We start from the raw sequence: 22,184 nt of genomic DNA on the forward strand, positions 1-22,184 counted from the left end.
CTAAATTTGATGTACACCAGTCTGTTGATGCATGGAGGCTTGCTAAACTTGAATGACACCAAGCTGTTGACACATGGAGGCTTGTTGGACACCAACCTGTTGACACATTCAAGACTTACTAACCTTGATGACCCTCTTGACACATGGAAGTGTTGACTAATCATTTAAATTAAGATTTGATTAACATTGAACTGTTGAATCACTGCAGTTAAACAAGACTGATGGACACCTAACTGTTGACTCTTTGCATTCAAGCCACCTTCATAGACACGAAACTGTTGACTCATTGCATTCAAGTCACCTTCATAGACACCAAACTGTTGACTCATTGCATTCAAGTCACCTTCATAGACACCAAACTGTTGACTCATTGCATTCAAACCACCTTCATAGACATTTAACTGTTGACTCATTGCATTCAAGTCACCTGCTATACTTGATGGACACCAGTCTGTTGACGCATGAAGGCTATACTTGATGGACACCAGCCTGTTGACACATGGAAGCTTGCTATGCATGATGGACACCAGTCTGTTGACACATGGAAGCTTGTGATACCGGATGAACACCAGCCTGTTGACGAATGGAGGCTTGATATACTTGATGGACACCAGTCTGTTGACACATGGAGGCTTGATATACTTGATGGACAACAGTCTTTTGACACATGAAAGCTTGCTAAACTTGATGGACACCAAACTGTTGACACATGGAGGTTTGTTATACTTCATGGACACCAGTTTGTTGATGCATGGAAGCTTTCTATACTTGATGGACACCAGTCTGTTGACACATGAAAGCTTGCTATGCATGATGGACACCAGTCTGTTAACACATGAAAGCTTGTGATGCATGATAGACACCAGTCTGTTGACACATGGAGGCTTGATATACTTGATGGACACCAGTCTGTTGACACATGCAAGCTTGGTTTACTTGATGGACACCAGTCTGTTTACACATGGAGGCTTGATGGACACCAGTCTGTTGACACATGGAGGCTAGCTAAACTTGATGGACACCAGTCTGTTGACACATGGAGGTCAGCTAAACTTGATGGACACCAAACTGTTGACACATTGAGGCTTGCTGAACTTGTTGGACACCAGCCTGTTGACACATGGAGGTCAGCTAAATTTGATGTACACCAGTCTGTTGATGCATTGAGGCTTGCTAAACTTGATGGACACCAAGCTGTTGACACATGGAGGCTTGTTGGACACCAACCTGTTGACACATTCAAGACTTACTAACCTTGATGACCCTCTTGACACATGGAAGTGTTGACTAATCATTTAAATTAAGATTTGATTAACATTGAACTGTTGAATCACTGCAGTTAAACAAGACTGATGGACACCTAACTGTTGACTCTTTGCATTCAAGCCACCTTCATAGACACGAAACTGTTGACTCATTGCATTCAAGTCACCTTCATAGACACCAAACTGTTGACTCATTGCATTCAAGTCACCTTCATAGACACCAAACTGTTGACTCATTGCATTCAAACCACCTTCATAGACATTTAACTGTTGACTCATTGCATTCAAGTCACCTGCTATACTTGATGGACACCAGTCTGTTGACGCATGAAGGCTATACTTGATGGACACCAGCCTGTTGACACATGGAAGCTTGCTATGCATGATGGACACCAGTCTGTTGACACATGGAAGCTTGTGATACATGATGGACACCAGCCTGTTGACGAATGGAGGCTTGATATACTTGATGGACACCAGTCTGTTGACACATGCAAGCTTGGTTTACTTGATGGACACCAGTCTGTTTACACATGGAGGCTTGATGGACACCAGTCTGTTGACACATGGAGGCTAGCTAAACTTGATGGACACCAGTCTGTTGACACATGGAGGTCAGCTAAACTTGATGGACACCAAACTGTTGACACATTGAGGCTTGCTGAACTTGTTGGACACCAGCCTGTTGACACATGGAGGTCAGCTAAATTTGATGTACACCAGTCTGTTGATGCATGGAGGCTTGCTAAACTTGATGGACACCAAGCTGTTGACACATGGAGGCTTGTTGGACACCAACCTGTTGACACATTCAAGACTTACTAACCTTGATGACCCTCTTGACACATGGAAGTGTTGACTAATCATTTAAATTAAGATTTGATTAACATTGAACTGTTGAATCACTGCAGTTAAACAAGACTGATGGACACCTAACTGTTGACTCTTTGCATTCAAGCCACCTTCATAGACACGAAACTGTTGACTCATTGCATTCAAGTCACCTTCATAGACACCAAACTGTTGACTCATTGCATTCAAGTCACCTTCATAGACACCAAACTGTTGACTCATTGCATTCAAACCACCTTCATAGACATTTAACTGTTGACTCATTGCATTCAAGTCACCTGCTATACTTGATGGACACCAGTCTGTTGACGCATGAAGGCTATACTTGATGGACACCAGCCTGTTGACACATGGAAGCTTGCTATGCATGATGGACACCAGTCTGTTGACACATGGAAGCTTGTGATACATGATGGACACCAGCCTGTTGACGAATGGAGGCTTGATATACTTGATGGACACCAGTCTGTTGACACATGCAAGCTTGGTTTACTTGATGGACACCAGTCTGTTTACATGGAGGCTTGATGGACACCAGTCTGTTGACACATGGAGGCTAGCTAAACTTGATGGACACCAGTCTGTTGACACATGGAGGTCAGCTAAACTTGATGGACACCAAACTGTTGACACATTGAGGCTTGCTGAACTTGTTGGACACCAGCCTGTTGACACATGGAGGTCAGCTAAATTTGATGTACACCAGTCTGTTGATGCATTGAGGCTTGCTAAACTTGATGGACACCAAGCTGTTGACACATGGAGGCTTGTTGGACACCAACCTGTTGACACATTCAAGACTTACTAACCTTGATGACCCTCTTGACACATGGAAGTGTTGACTAATCATTTAAATTAAGATTTGATTAACATTGAACTGTTGAATCACTGCAGTTAAACAAGACTGATGGACACCTAACTGTTGACTCTTTGCATTCAAGCCACCTTCATAGACACGAAACTGTTGACTCATTGCATTCAAGTCACCTTCATAGACACCAAACTGTTGACTCATTGCATTCAAGTCACCTTCATAGACACCAAACTGTTGACTCATTGCATTCAAACCACCTTCATAGACATTTAACTGTTGACTCATTGCATTCAAGTCACCTGCTATACTTGATGGACACCAGTCTGTTGACGCATGAAGGCTATACTTGATGGACACCAGCCTGTTGACACATGGAAGCTTGCTATGCATGATGGACACCAGTCTGTTGACACATGGAAGCTTGTGATACATGATGGACACCAGCCTGTTGACGAATGGAGGCTTGATATACTTGATGGACACCAGTCTGTTGACACATGCAAGCTTGGTTTACTTGATGGACACCAGTCTGTTTACACATGGAGGCTTGATGGACACCAGTCTGTTGACACATGGAGGCTAGCTAAACTTGATGGACACCAGTCTGTTGACACATGGAGGTCAGCTAAACTTGATGGACACCAAACTGTTGACACATTGAGGCTTGCTGAACTTGTTGGACACCAGCCTGTTGACACATGGAGGTCAGCTAAATTTGATGTACACCAGTCTGTTGATGCATGGAGGCTTGCTAAACTTGATGGACACCAAGCTGTTGACACATGGAGGCTTGTTGGACACCAACCTGTTGACACATTCAAGACTTACTAACCTTGATGACCCTCTTGACACATGGAAGTGTTGACTAATCATTTAAATTAAGATTTGATTAACATTGAACTGTTGAATCACTGCAGTTAAACAAGACTGATGGACACCTAACTGTTGACTCTTTGCATTCAAGCCACCTTCATAGACACACGAAACTGTTGACTCATTGCATTCAAGTCACCTTCATAGACACCAAACTGTTGACTCATTGCATTCAAGTCACCTTCATAGACACCAAACTGTTGACTCATTGCATTCAAACCACCTTCATAGACATTTAACTGTTGACTCATTGCATTCAAGTCACCTGCTATACTTGATGGACACCAGTCTGTTGGACGCATGAAGGCTATACTTGATGGACACCAGCCTGTTGACACATGGAAGCTTGCTATGCATGATGGACACCAGTCTGTTGACACATGGAAGCTTGTGATACATGATGGACACCAGCCTGTTGACGAATGGAGGCTTGATATACTTGATGGACACCAGTCTGTTGACACATGCAAGCTTGGTTTACTTGATGGACACCAGTCTGTTTACACATGGAGGCTTGATGGACACCAGTCTGTTGACACATGGAGGCTAGCTAAACTTGATGGACACCAGTCTGTTGACACATGGAGGTCAGCTAAACTTGATGGACACCAAACTGTTGACACATTGAGGCTTGCTGAACTTGTTGGACACCAGCCTGTTGACACATGGAGGTCAGCTAAATTTGATGTACACCAGTCTGTTGATGCATGGAGGCTTGCTAAACTTGATGGACACCAAGCTGTTGACACATGGAGGCTTGTTGGACACCAACCTGTTGACACATTCAAGACTTACTAACCTTGATGACCCTCTTGACACATGGAAGTGTTGACTAATCATTTAAATTAAGATTTGATTAACATTGAACTGTTGAATCACTGCAGTTAAACAAGACTGATGGACACCTAACTGTTGACTCTTTGCATTCAAGCCACCTTCATAGACACCAAACTGTTGACTCATTGCATTCAAGTCACCTTCATAGACACCAAACTGTTGACTCATTGCATTCAAGTCACCTTCATAGACACCAAACTGTTGACTCATTGCATTCAAGTCACCTTCATAGACACCAAACTGTTGACTCATTGCATTCAAGTCACCTTCATAGACACCAAACTGTTGACTCATTGCATTCAAACCGCCTTCATAGACACCAAACTGTTGACTCATTGCATTCAAGTCACCTTCATAGACACCTAACTGTTGACACATTGTATTCAAGCCACCTTCAAAGACACCAAACTGTTGACTCATTGCATTCAAGCCACATTCATAGAAGATTTGCTATGCTAGATGGACACTGAACTATAGGCCCAAATATTCGCTATGCTAGGCGGACACTGAACTATTCGAACCCGAAGGTTCGCTATGCTGGACGGACACTGAACTATTGGAACCCGAAGGTTCACTATGCTAGACGGACACTGAACTATTGGAATCGAAGTTCGCTATACTAGACGGACACTGAACTACTGGAACCCGAAGGTTCGCTGTGCTAGACAGACACTGAACTATTTGAACCCAAAGGTTTGCTATGCTAGATGGACACTGAACTATTTGAACCCGAAGGCTCGCTATGCGAGACGGACATTGAACTATTGGAACCCAAAGGTTCGCTATGCTGGATGGACACTCAACTATAGGAACCCGAAGGTTCGCTATGCTAGACGGACACTGAACTATTGGAACCCGAATGTACGCTATTCTTGACGGATACTCAACTATTGGATCCCGAAGGTTCGCTATGCTAGACGGACATTGAACTATTGGAACCTGAAGGTTGTTATGCTAGATAGACACTGAACTATTGGAACCCGAAGGTTTGCTATGCTAGATGGACACTGAACTATAGGACCGAAGGTTTGCTATGCTAGGCGGACACTGAACTATTGGAACCCGACGGTTTGCTATGCTAGACGGACACTGAACTATTGGAATCCGAAGGTTTGCTATGCTAGACAGACACTGAAGTATTGGAACCCGAAAGTTTGCTATGCTTGACCGACACTGAACTATTGGAACCCAAAGATTCGCTATGCTAGATGGACACTGACCTATTGGAATCCGAAGGTTCACTATGCTAGACGGACACTGAAGTATTGGAAACCGAAAGTTCGCTATGGTTGACGGACACTGAACTATTGGAACCTGAAGGTTCGCTATACTAGGCGGACACTGAATTATGGGAACCCAAAGGTTCACTATGTTAGACGGACACTGAACTATTGTAATCCGAATGTTCGCTATGCTTGACGGACACTGAACTACTGGAACCCGAAGGTTCGCTGTGCTAGACAGACACTGAACTATTGGAACCCGAATGTTCGCTATGCTAGACGGACACTGAACATTCTGAATATTAGTGTGGTATGTTGCCAGTGATGAGTTATAGAGAACTTAGAGTAACACACCCTGTTATCCCAGTTAGTATTTCAGTTTCAATTCAGTTGACATCACCCTGATTCAGTGATGATGTTCATAGAGCAAATAATTTGTCATAACTGTCCCCTTCACTGAATGCTTGCTGTTGAAGATACCTCACAAACAGTTTGTCATGGTATCTGTTTTCTTGCATAATGCATGCGTTTAAAATTTTCTTGTGCACATTTGATACTCCCTTCCTGTTCAGGGTTACAGTTTGGGGTAAAATTACTGTCTTGAGTGCGATGTGCCATCAAAAACTAAATGTTTTGCTTCTGATAAAGTCATTTACAAGCTTGGTAACGTCAAGGAGAATGTTAATGTCATTTAGTACTTTGTTGTTTTTCCCAGTATGCGAAGCATTTTTGGGGTATGTGGAAATTAATACCATTGTTTGATATTTTTTCTGAAAATAACTTCAATAATGCAGTCACCTAATATGTGTCTTGGTTCTCCGATTGATAGACATGATCACAGCTCCTGTTATTTTGGTCGTTATTATCAGAATGGCTAAGTCAACAATTGTTATTTACCAGGAATGACAGTTACTGCTATTACGCCATGTATTAAGGATAGAAATAAATCCTCAGTGAAGCACTTTGAAATGATTAAATGCAGCATATTGTCAATTTTTGTCTACCAAAGTCAACAGTCTGGAAGTGTTTGATGTACAGCTATATTGCAGGAGTTCCTCAAGGCTCAGTTTTTGGGCCCATTATTTTTTTGTTAAATGATGACTTTTGTAAATGATTTAGTTGATGATACCAAGCGTGAAAATACAATATTTATGTATGACACCTCTCTATATGTTTAATCACTGCCCCTATGTTATTGTTTACATATAATAAAAGACTTGCATATGACATCTAACTTGGCTAAAAGTCGAAAAATAAAGTTTAACTCAAGTAAAACAGAATCAGCTCAATATCAGTTTTAATGCTATGATTGTATGTGGATTAACCTTACAAAGAACCAAGAACTTCGTTTGGCTTCCGTCCATAAGTGGATGTAACCATGAGTGTGTATTTCACAATAACCTACAAAACAGAAATGGGCCACCCCAAAAATTCAGTTTTAAATTAAGTCCATACTTTGTAATATGGGCCTGACCTATCTTGTTTTTTCAGTGATAAAGACTCTGCAGATAGGAAATTCAAAATGATCTCCACACTTCATAATATTGAAAAGTATTTTTATTCCAAATATAATTATTATGCAGAAAGTATTTAAATATCAGTGCTGGCAGTGACCTTTAAATGTCTGTCATTGTTGATATTTAAGCTGTTGACTTCATGCCCAGGTGAGCTACATTTCTGTGGCACTAGTTTTAGTTCTTAAGCGATAATTCTGTGAACTCTTAATGTGAAATTGACTTAATCTAATTTACGTTTGGTCATGTCCATGGATGGCTGTGTGTGTATGTATGTGTAAAGTTTGATTTGTCTGTGTACATTTTACCTGCCTATTTCTACCAATTTTAAACTCATAAAGATAAATGAGCATACTTGAAGTTTCACATGTTTTTCACAAGTTTTATTTGATAAGACAGGCAGTGAATATATAGCAGTCACCGAGCATAGCTGACTACAGCTTTTGACCCTCAGCATTCTTTATGGATGAAACATTCGTTTTTGTTGTTTTAACCAAAGACAACAAATGTGTTACTTACTTTATAAGACAGGCAGTGAATATCGCAGTAACTGGGCATAGCTGACTACAGCTACGTGTCTCAACATTCTTCATGGATGGAAACATTTGTTGTTTTAACCAAAGACAACAAAATTGTCACCTATTTCATAAGCAAACAGGTTACATTATGATTCTCAACAATATTACATGTGGAATTCTCAAAAGACTACATCACTTTAATTGTCGTTTTGGTGAAATTGATGGCGCTTGGCATTCATCTTTCTGCTTGAAGAATCGGAAATACCAACTGTTGAAACCTTTGACAACAACTCTGGAACAGCACAAGGGCAGGTTCAAAACATAGATCCAAGTGTAAGTGTGCACATGCTGGGACAGAGAGGGAAATTACAAGTAGGACCAAGTAATCTAGCTGTTACTGTCAGCAGCAAAAGAAAAGGTACATGAAATGATTTCTTAAGGTTTATTTGTCTTGTCCTTCACTTATATATAATTTAGAATCAAATATTAGCTCACTTGATCAACTTGTATCTTTGTTAGATATCAGGGAATTGTGTTACATTTTACATGTGAAGTACAGAGCTATCATAAGATGGCACTGGTCACATTGTTTTAAAATCAGATCTTGGTTATCACCACTGCTATGCACAGGTCTGATGATGGGTTAGATCAGATCGACCTTTCATCCAACCAATCAGAGCATTGCTAATCAGATTGGGAAAGTGACTGCTGGAATGTGTTTTGAAATCATGTAACCTGGATAGAGGTTCATGAAAGATCAGGACAGACGTTTGAGTTGTGATAACAGTAAAATCTGAGTTCACTAGTGATGAATACAGATACTTTCCTTTCCCTCCGGATGTTCATGCTTTATTCCATGATAGGAATCTCTGATTCCGAGGGATTAAACTGTTTGATTTTCTGTCATGTTAACATTAGATTTTTTACTCTGATATCACTCTGTGTGAAGAACTGAGGACTTTACCTTGAATATTCGGATTGGCAAATCAAATTTATGGCTTCTTTAGAAATTGATTCGATAGAGTGAGGCACTGAGACAGGCTGATCTAGTTCTAAATGCAGGTTGGTTTGTGAGATTCAGATGCTTATGAAGACATGTATCTGTGTAAAATATTTGATTTTAGATTTATTGTGTGTTATATTCAGGAGCAGGTAGAGAGAGCCCCACAAGTCAGACACAGACGGGTCTGCCGTTGAATGTTGAAGCTGTCCAGGAGCAGAGTGCATCAGGTACAAATGTCAGAACAACTCATTTGATGAGAATACCTAGCAGAACAGTGTTCTTGTTATAGTAGACAATGAACAGGTAACAGGGTTGTCAATGATCACGGCAGTTTGTAGAAAGCACACACTGTTCTCGGTGAGATGCTTAGATTATATTTTTCTGTCATGAGTGTAAATGTTTACATTGCTCCAAAAGTAAATTGCTCTGCTAGATGACAAGACAAAAGACTAATGTAATTTCATTATGTAGTTAGCTGCAAAAGAACCTGAAAACCTTGGTGTTTGGGGGTTGGAAATATTTTGCCTATGAACAAACCAAGGTATATTGCAAATTCTGTCTTGGGATACGCTGTGTGGATGCACAAACAAGCTGGCACATTTGCAAGAAGGTACACTTGCATAACTTCCTATCATTATATTCCTATTTTAGAGACCTTTAAATACCCATTGTATTCCAAACTATGGTGTTTCTATTGTGTTTGGAGGTCCTGTATGTTCATTTGAGGACAAGTCTAATCTACCTGCATGATCTGGAAGCAGTTGTTAGAGTTTATGTTCATGACACATATGTTCAGGACCCTGACTTGTTATGAGATCAGAGAATACTGACCATGTGATGTTTCTGTGACAGATAAATCTGGGGATGATTTGTATGGAGCAATACACCTGGCACCAGAAGGATCTTATGAGACCTACAATAGCCTGGATCTGAGAGCACAAACCCACAGGAAACAGACTGCCAGAACTGGCGATGAAGCCGAGGGAGATATTTGGGGAACAACAGGCAGTGTAGCTCAACACACAAGTTTTCCTGTACCCAAAGACGAGAAACAGCTTTCTGGGAATCCCTCACGGTTTAAGATGTCAGATTCTCACTATATACCAAAGAGGCAAGATGATGATAAATCTGGACATTTTGTGACTCAAGCAATGTCTTCTGAGATGAAAACTGTCCCAACTATGTATGCTGAGAGGGCAACACAAACAGAAGGTTATGTTGCTGGTGATGAAAGCGGAATCCACTTCCAAGAAGTTCGCGGAAACTATGTGCAGTGTGGCTCAAACAACAATATTGTCAATATAGAAGTAAATAAGAACTTTTTTCCCACTGCAAAGGGTGGTGTACTTACAGGTAGGGTGCCAGTTTATGTCTGTGATATTTTGAAAATCCTGGTTGTAGCTAATGTTCTATATCTGTTCTTGTTCATTTGTTCATCAATATCACCCTTTAATATGTAGGATCTTTTTTTCTTAACAGTGAGTGATTCCACTAAACCACTGGTTAGCTTCACATGGAAAGGAAACGATGGAAAGGTGAATGAGGAAGTTAACAGTGTGAAGTCCTTGTGGACACTACAGTTGGAGGAACTGTTCCAGAGCATGTATGGGGAAGTACTGTCCCACATGTCATACAGCCTCTTTTCTCCTCTGAGGAAAATAATTGTGGACATTTTCAAGAAGTATGATGCCAGACTTACTTCAGTTTGCAGTGGGTCTCTGCTGTTTGTGTTCCAACATGCTGATGAGGAGTCTGCACAGAGAATGGTTGCAGACAAGGAGGTTGTGCGAGAGATGTTCCACCAGCTGCTGTTGGGGATGGGAAAGGGGGAAATAGAGTTCACGCTGGAGGCAGCTGTAAATACAGGTGACTGTATGGAGGTTGAAACAGGTGGAAATGTAGGTGGTGATGAAGATGTTGATACTGATCCTCTGGCAAGTTTCCCTCTCGACTTTGAACCTCTGATGCGGACACTGAAGTCAAGCATGTGAGTACTAGCCATTCAAGTTCTAGTCCTGTTCAAAATGGATCTTTTGTTTGTCAGCTCAAAAGAATGTTCAATTAATAGTGAGGTTGTTGAGTGTGACACCCAGAGACTGGCTACCATCTGTAAGGACTGCAAAAATTCACTTAGAGACAATGTCTGAATGGTGATTGGCCCTGTGAAGATTATGCAAGATTATGGATTCTGATTATGTTGATGATGAGATGAATGTGACTGAATTAGATCTCATTGCAGTAGTTCCTACATTGATTTTTGCTTGTACCTATCACTTTGTAAACACTTATAAAACTAAACTTGCCACATGTTTACATTGCATGGTTACGTCATGCTCAGAAATAAGCTTCTTTCTGACAGCTGAAATACAGAGCAAGCAATCAATCTGGATGTGAATGTACATCTATGTATACAGGTAGCATACAACTATACATATGAGGCAGGGTGCAATTTCACTATTTACAACCTGCACTGGTACATGTTAACAATGACTGGTGCAGGTTACCTTCAGTAACAAGTTGCAGCCGGTGCAGGTAACAATAAATCCTCCATCTTATAGCTGTCATTATGTGTTTTAAATGGGAAGTAAGTGACTGGAAGTAATATGTTTCTCTCCACGTGACTTGTTACAGCATGAAAAGTTGTGTATTGACAAATCAGTTATTAAGCAATAATCATATAATTCAGACTCATAAATAAAGGTAATGCAGAATTGAATCATTCATCATTTATCATCATGGGGTCAGGTTCTGTTGAATGTATCTGATACTGAGTACTTGTTATGAAAATTGCAAAACAAGTATTTATGTTACTTTTTAGAACCAGTGACACTATTTTATGGTGCAACCAAAATTTTGATGGTGCAGCCAAACCTATAAGCCAGTTTGCACTTGGTGCAGGTGCTGAAAAACACACCTGCAACTGCACCCTGTTAGGTAATAGGCAAATGTATCTTTGTATATCCCCTCAGTAAGATACGTGAGAAATATTGATAAGGCACTTGCATGGTATTCAGTGGTTATATTTAGACTTTATTGTAACCCTAACTAATGATTTCACCTGAACGTTGCTTATCAAATATCTGTCCATCAAGTTTATTATAATAACAACTTTGAAGTTCAATTTCATTTCCAAGTGACTGAAAATGTTAAGATTGAAACAAAGTGGAAGCCAATCTGTTTTTTTTTTATATGTTGGCTTCTAATCCTTGGATATATAGTTGAATTATTTACACACGCATAAAATGTCTTTTTTCAGCTGAGCTAACACACATGACAAATATTGTCATGTTGGCAGTTGCTCTTTCATAAATCATTTAGGTAAATGGCAATGAGCAAACAATCAATGTATAATCAGCTGCTGATTTTAGGAACTCAACTGATAATTCCTCTCGCTGTATTTCCACGTGTATATTACATCCAATAACATTAACCACCTCAGATCTGAATTATGTTTGTGATAAATTCTGTAACTGCACGTCAAGTAAATGAGGCCAAATAATAAAAATGTTGTGATTCTGATTACACCTCTTTAATATTTAGGGTAGGTAGGAAATTTTTTTTTACATATTTTTAGAAGGAAAGTACAAGCTAATAACACATGTATCAATGTGTAATTGTTTATTCAATCAAGCTTGCAGCCATCATATCGACTTTCTCTATCGGAATGACCAATATCTGTCGACGCTGGTAAAACACAATGGTATCTGAAAGCTTGTTTTATTCAGTCCGCTTAAATAAAATAGGGTCGGCACCAGAATTCAAGGGTCGGTCGGGTAATCGGAACCACAACATTTTTATTTTAGGCCTGATGACAAATAAACAGGTGTAGGTTTATACCACCAAACATGGTTGACAACAATAAAGTAGTTATTGTTGTATTGTATACAATTTAGTTGCCAGAAAAACTGGGTCTTTGCTATTTCGAGAATGTGAAAAGAACTTGTTGCAAAAATAATACATGCATACATATATTTGCTGTTTACTGAAGTAAATATTTGTACTTACATACAGTCAAATCCCGATGAGTCGAATGCCGGTGTCTCGAATATTATGCATAACTCGAAGTACCTGTCGGTCCCGACCATTCCCTGTTATAGTTGTCATCATTTGAATACCGGTTACACGAATTCATCTCATAAATACACACGATGACTCGAGAAGGAAATTTGGTCCCATGAGATTCAAACAACAGCAATCTTGTATACATAAGCCGAAGTCAGTCATTGAGAAGTTGATTGGTGTAGCAAACTGATCCAATTAACAAACCAGCGCGTTCACACACCTTCCCGCCATTGACGGGTGAGTTCAAAAGGCAGATTAGTGATTTTACGGAAATCACTGTCTGTGCTAATCAGACTGGAACTGATAAGGTGCCCCTATTAGTGATATGGAAATCATTAGATAAACAAATGCTTAGGCGGAGGAATTAGGACTGGATCATCTTTTTTTCTACCCTCATAGACATACCTATGTCTCGAATACATCGATAAGTCGAATTTATTACTTGGTCCCCAGCGATTCGACTCATCGGGATTTGACTGTATTTACCTAATTGGATCATTTTCATGAGAGCAATGGCAAAATTGGGTTTTAGTTTACAGCCTTAAATAAATCAAATGTATATTTTTAATGTGCTAGGTTAGTGGACATGACATTATTACATGATGTGATCAAATATCAAGCTACACAAATATAAAACACAGAAAATGTGATGGAGTCAATTCTCAGTCATAACACCATCCATGCATCAGAAATCTGAAAATGCTTGCACTTTTTTAATATTGGACCATAACCGTCAGGGATATTTGTACATAACAGCTTCCCAGGGCTTGAAAATTCATTTTTGTCTTCTTGTATAGGCTGAATAAATTAATTAACAAACACCCTTTGATATACAGAAATCGTCAAAGTTCAGGGGGAACATTCTTGTTTAGAAATGCGTAGAAAGTTTGTCAATTGTCAGTCTCAGTTTCTTTAGCCAGTAAACTGTCTGACAGTAACTGATGAGTCCATGGTGTCAGTATTAAACAAGTTTTGACAAGTGTTTAATAGAAGAGTAAGGACATTTGTTATGGATCTTCTGTGCAGGCAACATTTCGACATCATATTCTAATGTCGTTGTCAAGCTAGTCTATGTCGAAACGTCTCTTACACAGAATAAAGAAGTTGTATAGCCAGAAAAATTGTCCTCATTCTTCATCTCCTCAACTTTTAGACTGCCAATCAAAGAAGTATCAAATGTGAAATGAGAAGGCCTAAACCACAGGCTACAAACAAATTACATTGTAAAAGAAAATCAACAACAGCATGAACAGGATTAACTCTGGGCACACTCTACCAATCGGTGCAATCTAATTAAGGCTGTACCATTATGGATGTGGGTCTTGTCTTAATTAATACCCTTCTCCGCTGTCTAAAAATTGTCTGTCTAATGGGAGATAACTGACAGAACAGATGAAGCTGTAGATCCGTGCCCTTTAAATCGGGCAGACACAGCTTTTGAGGTACACTTATAAACCCGTGAAGATTCGGGTCAGAATTGGTTGTCATCAACCCATGCTTGTCTCCCCCGTGAAGATCCGTGTTAGAATTGTTCTTCTGTAACCAGACCGCCTCTGTGGTGTAGTGGTTAGAGCGGAAGGTCGCGGTTCGATCCCCGACCGCGTCATACCAAAAGACATTAAAATATGGTACTTGTTGGTCCCTGCCTGGCGCTCGGCATTAATGGGTACAACAAGGACTGGTCGGCTCGGAGTCAGTATAATGTGTCTGAGTGGGGTATTCATGCTTCACTGTGGCATGGTATCTCAGTGGGCTAGCACTATAAAACCAGCTTAAGTCTGGGCTAGTACAAGCAGCCGCACATACACATACACACGCATGCACGTCGTCATATGAGCGAAATATTCTCAAGCACGACTTAAAAACCCAATTTCACCTCTTCTGTAACCCATGCTTGTTGTAAGAGGCGACTAACGGGATCAGGTAGTCAGGCTCATCGGCTTGGTTGACACGTGTCATCGTATCCCAGTTGCGTAGATCAATGCTCATGCTGTTGATCACTGGATTGTCTGGTCCAGACTTGATTATACTCAACCGCCGTCATATAGCTGGAATATTGCTGAGTGCGATGTAAAACTAAACTCACTCACTCACACTCATAAGTTGCCTTTTTTTGAGCTCACCTAAACATGTGGTTCAAGGCTATTTGTACCATGGCACAAAAACATGTCCTTCATGTTTTGTGCTTTATATTATATATACTGTGATATGTATGTTTGCTGCAGTAAGTGAATTCCAGACTTGGTGATGTTTGATTTATTCATTCAAAAGTGTCAATATAACAACGACATCTAGTTGAGACTTGAGTTTGTTTCTTGTCCGGTACCACTGACAGACAATATGGATGACATTTTCCGCGATTAGATGTCCATAATTATAGTCAACAGGTATTCTGTTCCCCTTCCATGTCACATGTGTCTGACTTCCACTGAACATTCAGTATGCATAATACAGATGACTAATACAAGAGGCGGGGTGGGGGTAGCCGAGTGGTTAAAGAGTTTGCTCGTCATGCCGAAGACCCGGGATGAATTCCCCACATGGGTACATAATGTCTAAAGCCTATTTCTGGTGTTCCCCACTGTGATATTGTTGGAATATTGCTAAAGGCGGTGTAAAACTACTTACTACTCACTCACTTACTTATACAAGAATATTAGTTTTTTTAGCCCCAACTTTTTATTTTGATGCCATTTAAGTCATCTGTGAATTAAGTGCTCACACAGAGATTGTATCATCTGAGATGAAATATTTGAAATGCTTTTTACAAACTTCAGATCGAAATTGACTGTAGCATGCTTGTTGGTGTATTGGCTTATGAAAGTTGCTTGCTTAGAAATAGTTTTGGCTGATCCACCTATAGTGTGACTTTTGAGAGACCGTTATAACATTGTACTTGTTACATTTGCCCCCTAACAACTGCATGTTCAACAGCTTACTGGAACCATCCATTTAATTTTCGACATGGACATCATCGGACTGATAAAGAGTTCTGACTCTGTTCGTTTTTATTTTTTCAAGCCAACAAAAATCGGATGAGGATGCTTCCAAGAGAACCAAAGGTTTGTGTCCTCTTTATGACTGATGAGTGTGGTGACAAAACAGAAAACACACACATGACAACCCGTGAATATCCTGGTTAGAACTGGTCTTCAGCAACCCATGCTTGTTGTAAGAGGGCACTAACGGGATCAGGTGGTCAGGCTCCCTGACTTGGTTGATACATGTCATCATACCCCAATTGTGTAGATCGATGCTCATGCTGTTGATCACTGGATTGTCTGGTCCAGACTTGACTTATTTACAGACCTCCGCCATATAGCTGGAATATTGCTGAGGGTGGCGTTAAACACCAACCGACCACAGATGTAGAGTTGAAGGTGTCTGGAGTTTTTGTATCATTTTAAGATTATTATTAACCCACTTGTCATCTGGGGATGACTATTACTTGGGCCAGAGTGGGAATTATCTCGATGTATTCCAGCAAGGTAAGTAGCCCTAAGAAGAAATTTGTACTAATACCCTATTTGCAGAGTTCATTTCAGAACACTGAGAAATTAGTTTCACACTCAGTATTTATAGCATGAACATTATTCTAAATAGAGTTCATGCACATTTTGGAAATTCATATTGGGTTGGTTATATGCAGCCCCATGAGATTGGAGTGCCTTGATATTTTGTCAGAACTGTTGCATTGGAAGCCTACCTGTCACAGTCACGGTGTTTGTGACTGGGAGTCAGCTATTTGTGAGGTGCTACGTTCAGGCTACTGTTGCTGATGACATTAGTGGCTAGAGCATGAAGTGTAAGGCACATGACTGATGAAATGGAATATTTGTTAAACTTAAAAGAGGAAAGACAACCTATTACCACTCCACTAGAATGGCAGGTAACTTGACATAGATAGGAAATATTTATGTCCTGGATCCTTCAAACGTTTCCTCAAAATACCTCTTTAGTCAGGATGAATGTCTTGTGCAAATACAGACTCTGCAAAATCACTGATCAAAATTACGGATCGAGATTCACTTTATCAGTTGAAAGATTATGTTTAGCAATATTTTCAACTTTGATTTTTACATTTATAAATTCTCTGATCATGAGTACAACATATTAATAAACCCACCATGCCTGAAGATGTATGTTTTGTTTGGGATAATGAGCATATATGCTGCTAAGCAGGTTGACTTCAGGATAATGAACCCACAAACTGCTAAGCTGGTTGACTTCAGGATAATGAGCATGTATACTGATAAGCTGGTTGACTTCAGGATAATGAGCATGTATACTGATAAGCTGGTTGACTTCAGGATAATGAGCATGTATACTGATAAGCTGGTTGACTTCAGGATAATGAGCATGTATACTGATAAGCAGATGGAGTTCAGGATAATGAGCATGTATACTGATAAGCTGGTTGACTTCAGGATAATGAGCATGTATACTGATAAGCAGATGGAGTTCAGGATAATGAGCATGTATACTGATAAGCTGGTTGACTTCAGGATAATGAGCATGTATACTGATAAGCAGATGGAGTTCAGGATAATGAGCATGTATACTGATAAGCTGGTTGACTTCAGGATAATGAGCATGTATACTGATAAGCTGGTTGACTTCAGGATAATGAGCATGTATACTGATAAGCTGGTTGACTTCAGGATAATGAGCATGTATACTGATAAGCTGGTTGACTTCAGGATAATGAGCATGTATACTGATAAGCTGGTTGACTTCAGGATAATGAGCATGTATACTGATAAGCTGGTTGACTTCAGGATAATGAGCATGTATACTGATAAGCTGGTTGACTTCAGGATAATGAGCATGTATACTGATAAGCTGGTTGACTTCAGGATAATGAGCATGTATACTGATAAGCTGGTTGACTTCAGGATAATGAGCATGTATACTGATAAGCAGGTGGACTTCAGGATAATGAGCATGTATACTGATAAGCAGATGGAGTTCAGGATAATGAGCATGTATACTGATAAGCTGGTTGACTTCAGGATAATGAGCATGTATACTGATAAGCAGATGGACTTCAGGATAATGAAGCATGTACAACTGATAAGCTGGTTGACTTCAGGATAATGAGCATGTATACTGATAAGCTGGTTGACTTCAGGATAATGAGCATGTATACTGATAAGCAGGTGGAGTTCAGGATAATGAGCATGTATACTGATAAGCTGGTTGACTTCAGGATAATGAGCATGTATACTGATAAGCTGGTTGACTTCAGGATAATGAGCATGTATACTGATAAGCTGGTTGACTTCAGGATAATGAGCATGTATACTGATAAGCAGATGGAGTTCAGGATAATGAGCATGTATACTGATAAGCTGGTTGACTTCAGGATAATGAGCATGTATACTGATAAGCTGGTTGACTTCAGGATAATGAGCATGTATACTGATAAGCAGGTGGACTTCAGGATAATGAGCATGTATACTGATAAGCAGATGGAGTTCAGGATAATGAGCATGTATACTGATAAGCTGGTTGACTTCAGGATAATGAGCATGTATACTGATAAGCAGATGGAGTTCAGGATAATGAGCATGTATACTGATAAGCTGGTTGACTTCAGGATAATGTATACTGATATGTATACTGATAAGCTGGTTGACTTCAGGATAATGAGCATGTATACTGATAAGCTGGTTGACTGGATAATGAGCATGTATACTGATAAGCTTTCAGGATAATGAGCATGTATACTGATAAGCAGATGGAGTTCAGGATAATGAGCATGTATACTGATAAGCTGGTTGACTTCAGGATAATGAGCATGTATACTGATAAGCTGGTTGACTTCAGGATAATGAGCATGTATACTGATAAGCTGGTTGACTTCAGGATAATGAGCATGTATACTGATAAGCAGATGGAGTTCAGGATAATGAGCATGTATACTGATAAGCTGGTTGACTTCAGGATAATGAGCATGTATACTGATAAGCAGATGGAGTTCAGGATAAAGAACCCACAAGCTGCTAAGCTGGTTGACTTCAGGTTAATGAGCATGTATACTGATAAGCAGATGTACTTCAGGAAAGTGAGCATGCATGGTAATACGTGGTTTTGAATAACGCTTATTACATGTAGCATGCCTGAAATGTCAGGTAATCCTGAATGATCATTAGTTCTGCTGAAAAGGGATTTTTTAGTTCTAAAGATTGTAAATGCTTGAAGACATTTCTCACTAGAATCCCTCTACCTGGAACTCTCCTGTAGGTACTCTGTAAAACCTAAACTTGTTCCATATTGTACTTCTGTACATGCGAGACATGTTACACTTGTACAGTCAAGCTAGTGGAAGAAGCAAGGGCATTAAGTAATTAGTGGAAACTCAGGGAAAATAAGTAACTCATAAAGGATTAGAGATAGTTGAGTTAAGTTTGCTTGAAACACTTTAATCATTTACTTCCATGAAGCCATGCAATGACAATGTATTGATATTTTTACCCAAACCTAAACTGATAGTCACTGTAATTTTGTTGCTTCTTGGCAGAGCTGAAGGAGATGCAAGAACGTCTGCAGTCAATGGAGACCATTTTTGAAAGGATGCAACATAGTATGAATGAACACATGGACAGTACTCGTAGTGACATGGACAGAGGCAGGAAGGAGATCAGTGAGTTCACACAAACTGTGCTGGAGACTGTGCTGAAGAAGAAGGAGCAAGATCAGCCCTCAACAGGAGAACAAACCCCAGCCATCTCACCTGGTGTCTCACGGGTTCTGGCACCACTGATGGACCCTAAAAATCTTACTTCAGCTGAAATTTATACCCAAATGGAGCCAATGGTTTTACAGGCACTAAGATGTGATCCTTCATGCACAACTAAGCAAACGGATAAGCCATTACCTGCAACTGAACGCAATGAATCCCCACAAATGGCATCCACAAGAACAACATCCCCAGAAATGTTGGTTGATTCATTATCTGTATTAAATGATGGTGTACAAGTGCTTTTTATCACCCTCATCATAAAATTGAGGGCGATATAGCTGTCACCTCATCTGTCCACCTGTCTGTCTGTCCATACATCATATCATTTCAGAAAAGGAAACTCTAAAACTATTCAATATTATTTTTAAATGTTTGGCTGTTGTATCAAACAGATCCTGAAATGGTTCTGTTCCCTATTTACAGATTTGCTGCATTATTTTATGATGTTTCCATAGAATCAAGTTGAAATGGACGTACCTAGTGTCATTTCCAAGGCAGAACTAAAACCTTTTCAGTATGTTTTATCCAAACTCAGGATGCAGGTGCTCGTGCATGAGGCAAATCACTTAGTCCAAAGCATAGGTGTATTAACAGTGAATGATTCTTCAATTTGTTGACACACTGAGATGTTTTACATTGTTGCACAATATGGCATGCAACAATGCATACAAATATTTCATTCACAGTTGTAATATTCTTTTATTGCTCAGGCTCTGGGTTCTTTTCTGAAGATGGCTAGTATCATAAAATATTGTTATATATATTTGGTCACTGTTCAGATATCTGAGTAAGTTCTTGTTGCTCTTGTTACCATTTTAGATCCTACATATAAGTAGCTAATATGTGTATGTTTTGATTGATATTGTAAAGGAGACATGTTATGTTCCCTGCTTTATTTGTTTTCATCAGTGATGAGGAAGTACCAAAGCCCCAAGGTGAACAGGAACATGTTTTAAGACATGGTCCAACTGGAGATTCGTCTGGCAGCGATGCACACTTCATTCCTTCAAAGACTGAACATCTGAGGTATGGCTGCTGCATCTATACTGTCACTCTGGAATGTTATTTCAACTCATTAACTGGTCCAGCAGCATACTGTCACTGTCGAATGTTATTTCAACTCATTAACTGGTCCAGCAATATACTGTCACTTTGGAATGTTATTTCAACTCATTAACTGGTCCAGCAGTATACTGTAACTGTGGAATGTTATTTCAGCTCATTAACTGGTCCAGCAGTATACTGTCACCATGGAATGTTATTTCAGCTCATTAACTGGTCCAGCAGTATACTGTCACAGTGGAATGTTATTCAAGCTCTTTAACTGGTCCAGCAATATACTGTCACTTTGGAATGTTATTTCAACTCATTAACTGGTCCAGCAGTATACTGTCACTGTGGAATGTTATTTCAACTCATTAACTGGTCCAGCAGTTTACTGTCACTGTGGAATGTTATTTCAACTCATTAACGGGTCCAGCAGTATACTGTCACTTTGGAATGTTATTTCAACTCATTAACTGGTCCAGCAGTATACTGTCACTTTGGAATGTTATTTCAACTCATTAACTGGTCCAGCAGTATACTGTCACTATAGAATGTTATTTCAACTCATTAACTGGTCCAGCAGTATACTGTCACCATGGAATGTTATTTCAACTCATTAACTGGTCAAGCAGTATACTGTCACTTTGGAATGTTATTTCAACTCATTAACTGGTCCAGCAGTTTACTGTCACTTTGGAATGTTATTTCAACTCATAAACTGGTCCAGCAGTATACTGTCACTATAGAATGTTATTTCAACTCATTAACGGGTCCAGCAGTATACTGTCACTTTGGAATGTTATTTCAACTCATTAACTGGTCCAGCAGTATACTGTCACTTTGGAATGTTATTTCAACTCATTAACGGGTCCAGCAGTATACTGTCACTATAGAATGTTATTTCAACTCATTAACGGGTCCAGCAGTATACTGTCACCGGAATGTTATTTCAACTCATTAACTGGTCCAGCAGTATACTGTCACTGTGGAATGTTATTTCAACTCAATAACTGGTCCAGCAGTATACTGTCACTATAGAATGTTATTTCAACTCATTAACTGGTCCAGCAGTATACTGTCACTATAGAATGTTATTTCAACTCATTAACTGGTTCGGGGATGGTGGGGTAGCCAAATTGATCAAGCATTGGCTCATCACCGAAGACCTGGGTTCAATTCCTCATATGGGCACAATGTGTGAAGCCCATTTCTGGTGTACGCCGCCTTGATATTGCTGGAATATTGCTAAAAGCGGCATAAAACCATACTCACTCACTCACTCATTAACTGGTCAAGCAGTATACTGTCACTTTGGAATGTTATTTCAATTCATTAACTGGTCCAGCAGTATACTGTCACTGTGGAATGTTATTTCAACTCATTAACTGGTCCAGCAATATACTGTCACTTTGGAATGTTATTTCAGCTCAT

At 39.7% G+C, this 22,184-nt stretch overlaps 1 protein-coding gene across 3 annotated transcripts in view; it reads left to right on the forward strand.

The window, feature by feature from the left end:
* Window positions 1-22,184, forward strand: part of LOC124280401 — a 79,959-nt gene that overhangs the window by 21,997 nt on the left and 35,778 nt on the right. For 2 of the 3 annotated variants that reach the window (XM_046716307.1, XM_046716309.1), the window contains 7 exons: window positions 8,150-8,314; window positions 9,043-9,126; window positions 9,752-10,252; window positions 10,379-10,886; window positions 15,983-16,023; window positions 19,485-19,902; window positions 20,616-20,732. In XM_046716307.1, the coding sequence (XP_046572263.1) occupies window positions 8,150-8,314; window positions 9,043-9,126; window positions 9,752-10,252; window positions 10,379-10,886; window positions 15,983-16,023; window positions 19,485-19,902; window positions 20,616-20,732 (1,834 nt within the window). The remainder of the gene's footprint in view (window positions 1-8,149; window positions 8,315-9,042; window positions 9,127-9,751; window positions 10,253-10,378; window positions 10,887-15,982; window positions 16,024-19,484; window positions 19,903-20,615; window positions 20,733-22,184) is intronic. The other variant, XM_046716308.1, reaches the window with a different exon arrangement.

The sequence above is a fragment of the Haliotis rubra genome, unplaced genomic scaffold (assembly GCF_003918875.1).
Source record: "Haliotis rubra isolate DU_JTF1 unplaced genomic scaffold, ASM391887v1 Scf267, whole genome shotgun sequence".
In the NCBI taxonomy this organism is placed as follows: Eukaryota; Metazoa; Mollusca; class Gastropoda; order Lepetellida; family Haliotidae; genus Haliotis; species Haliotis rubra.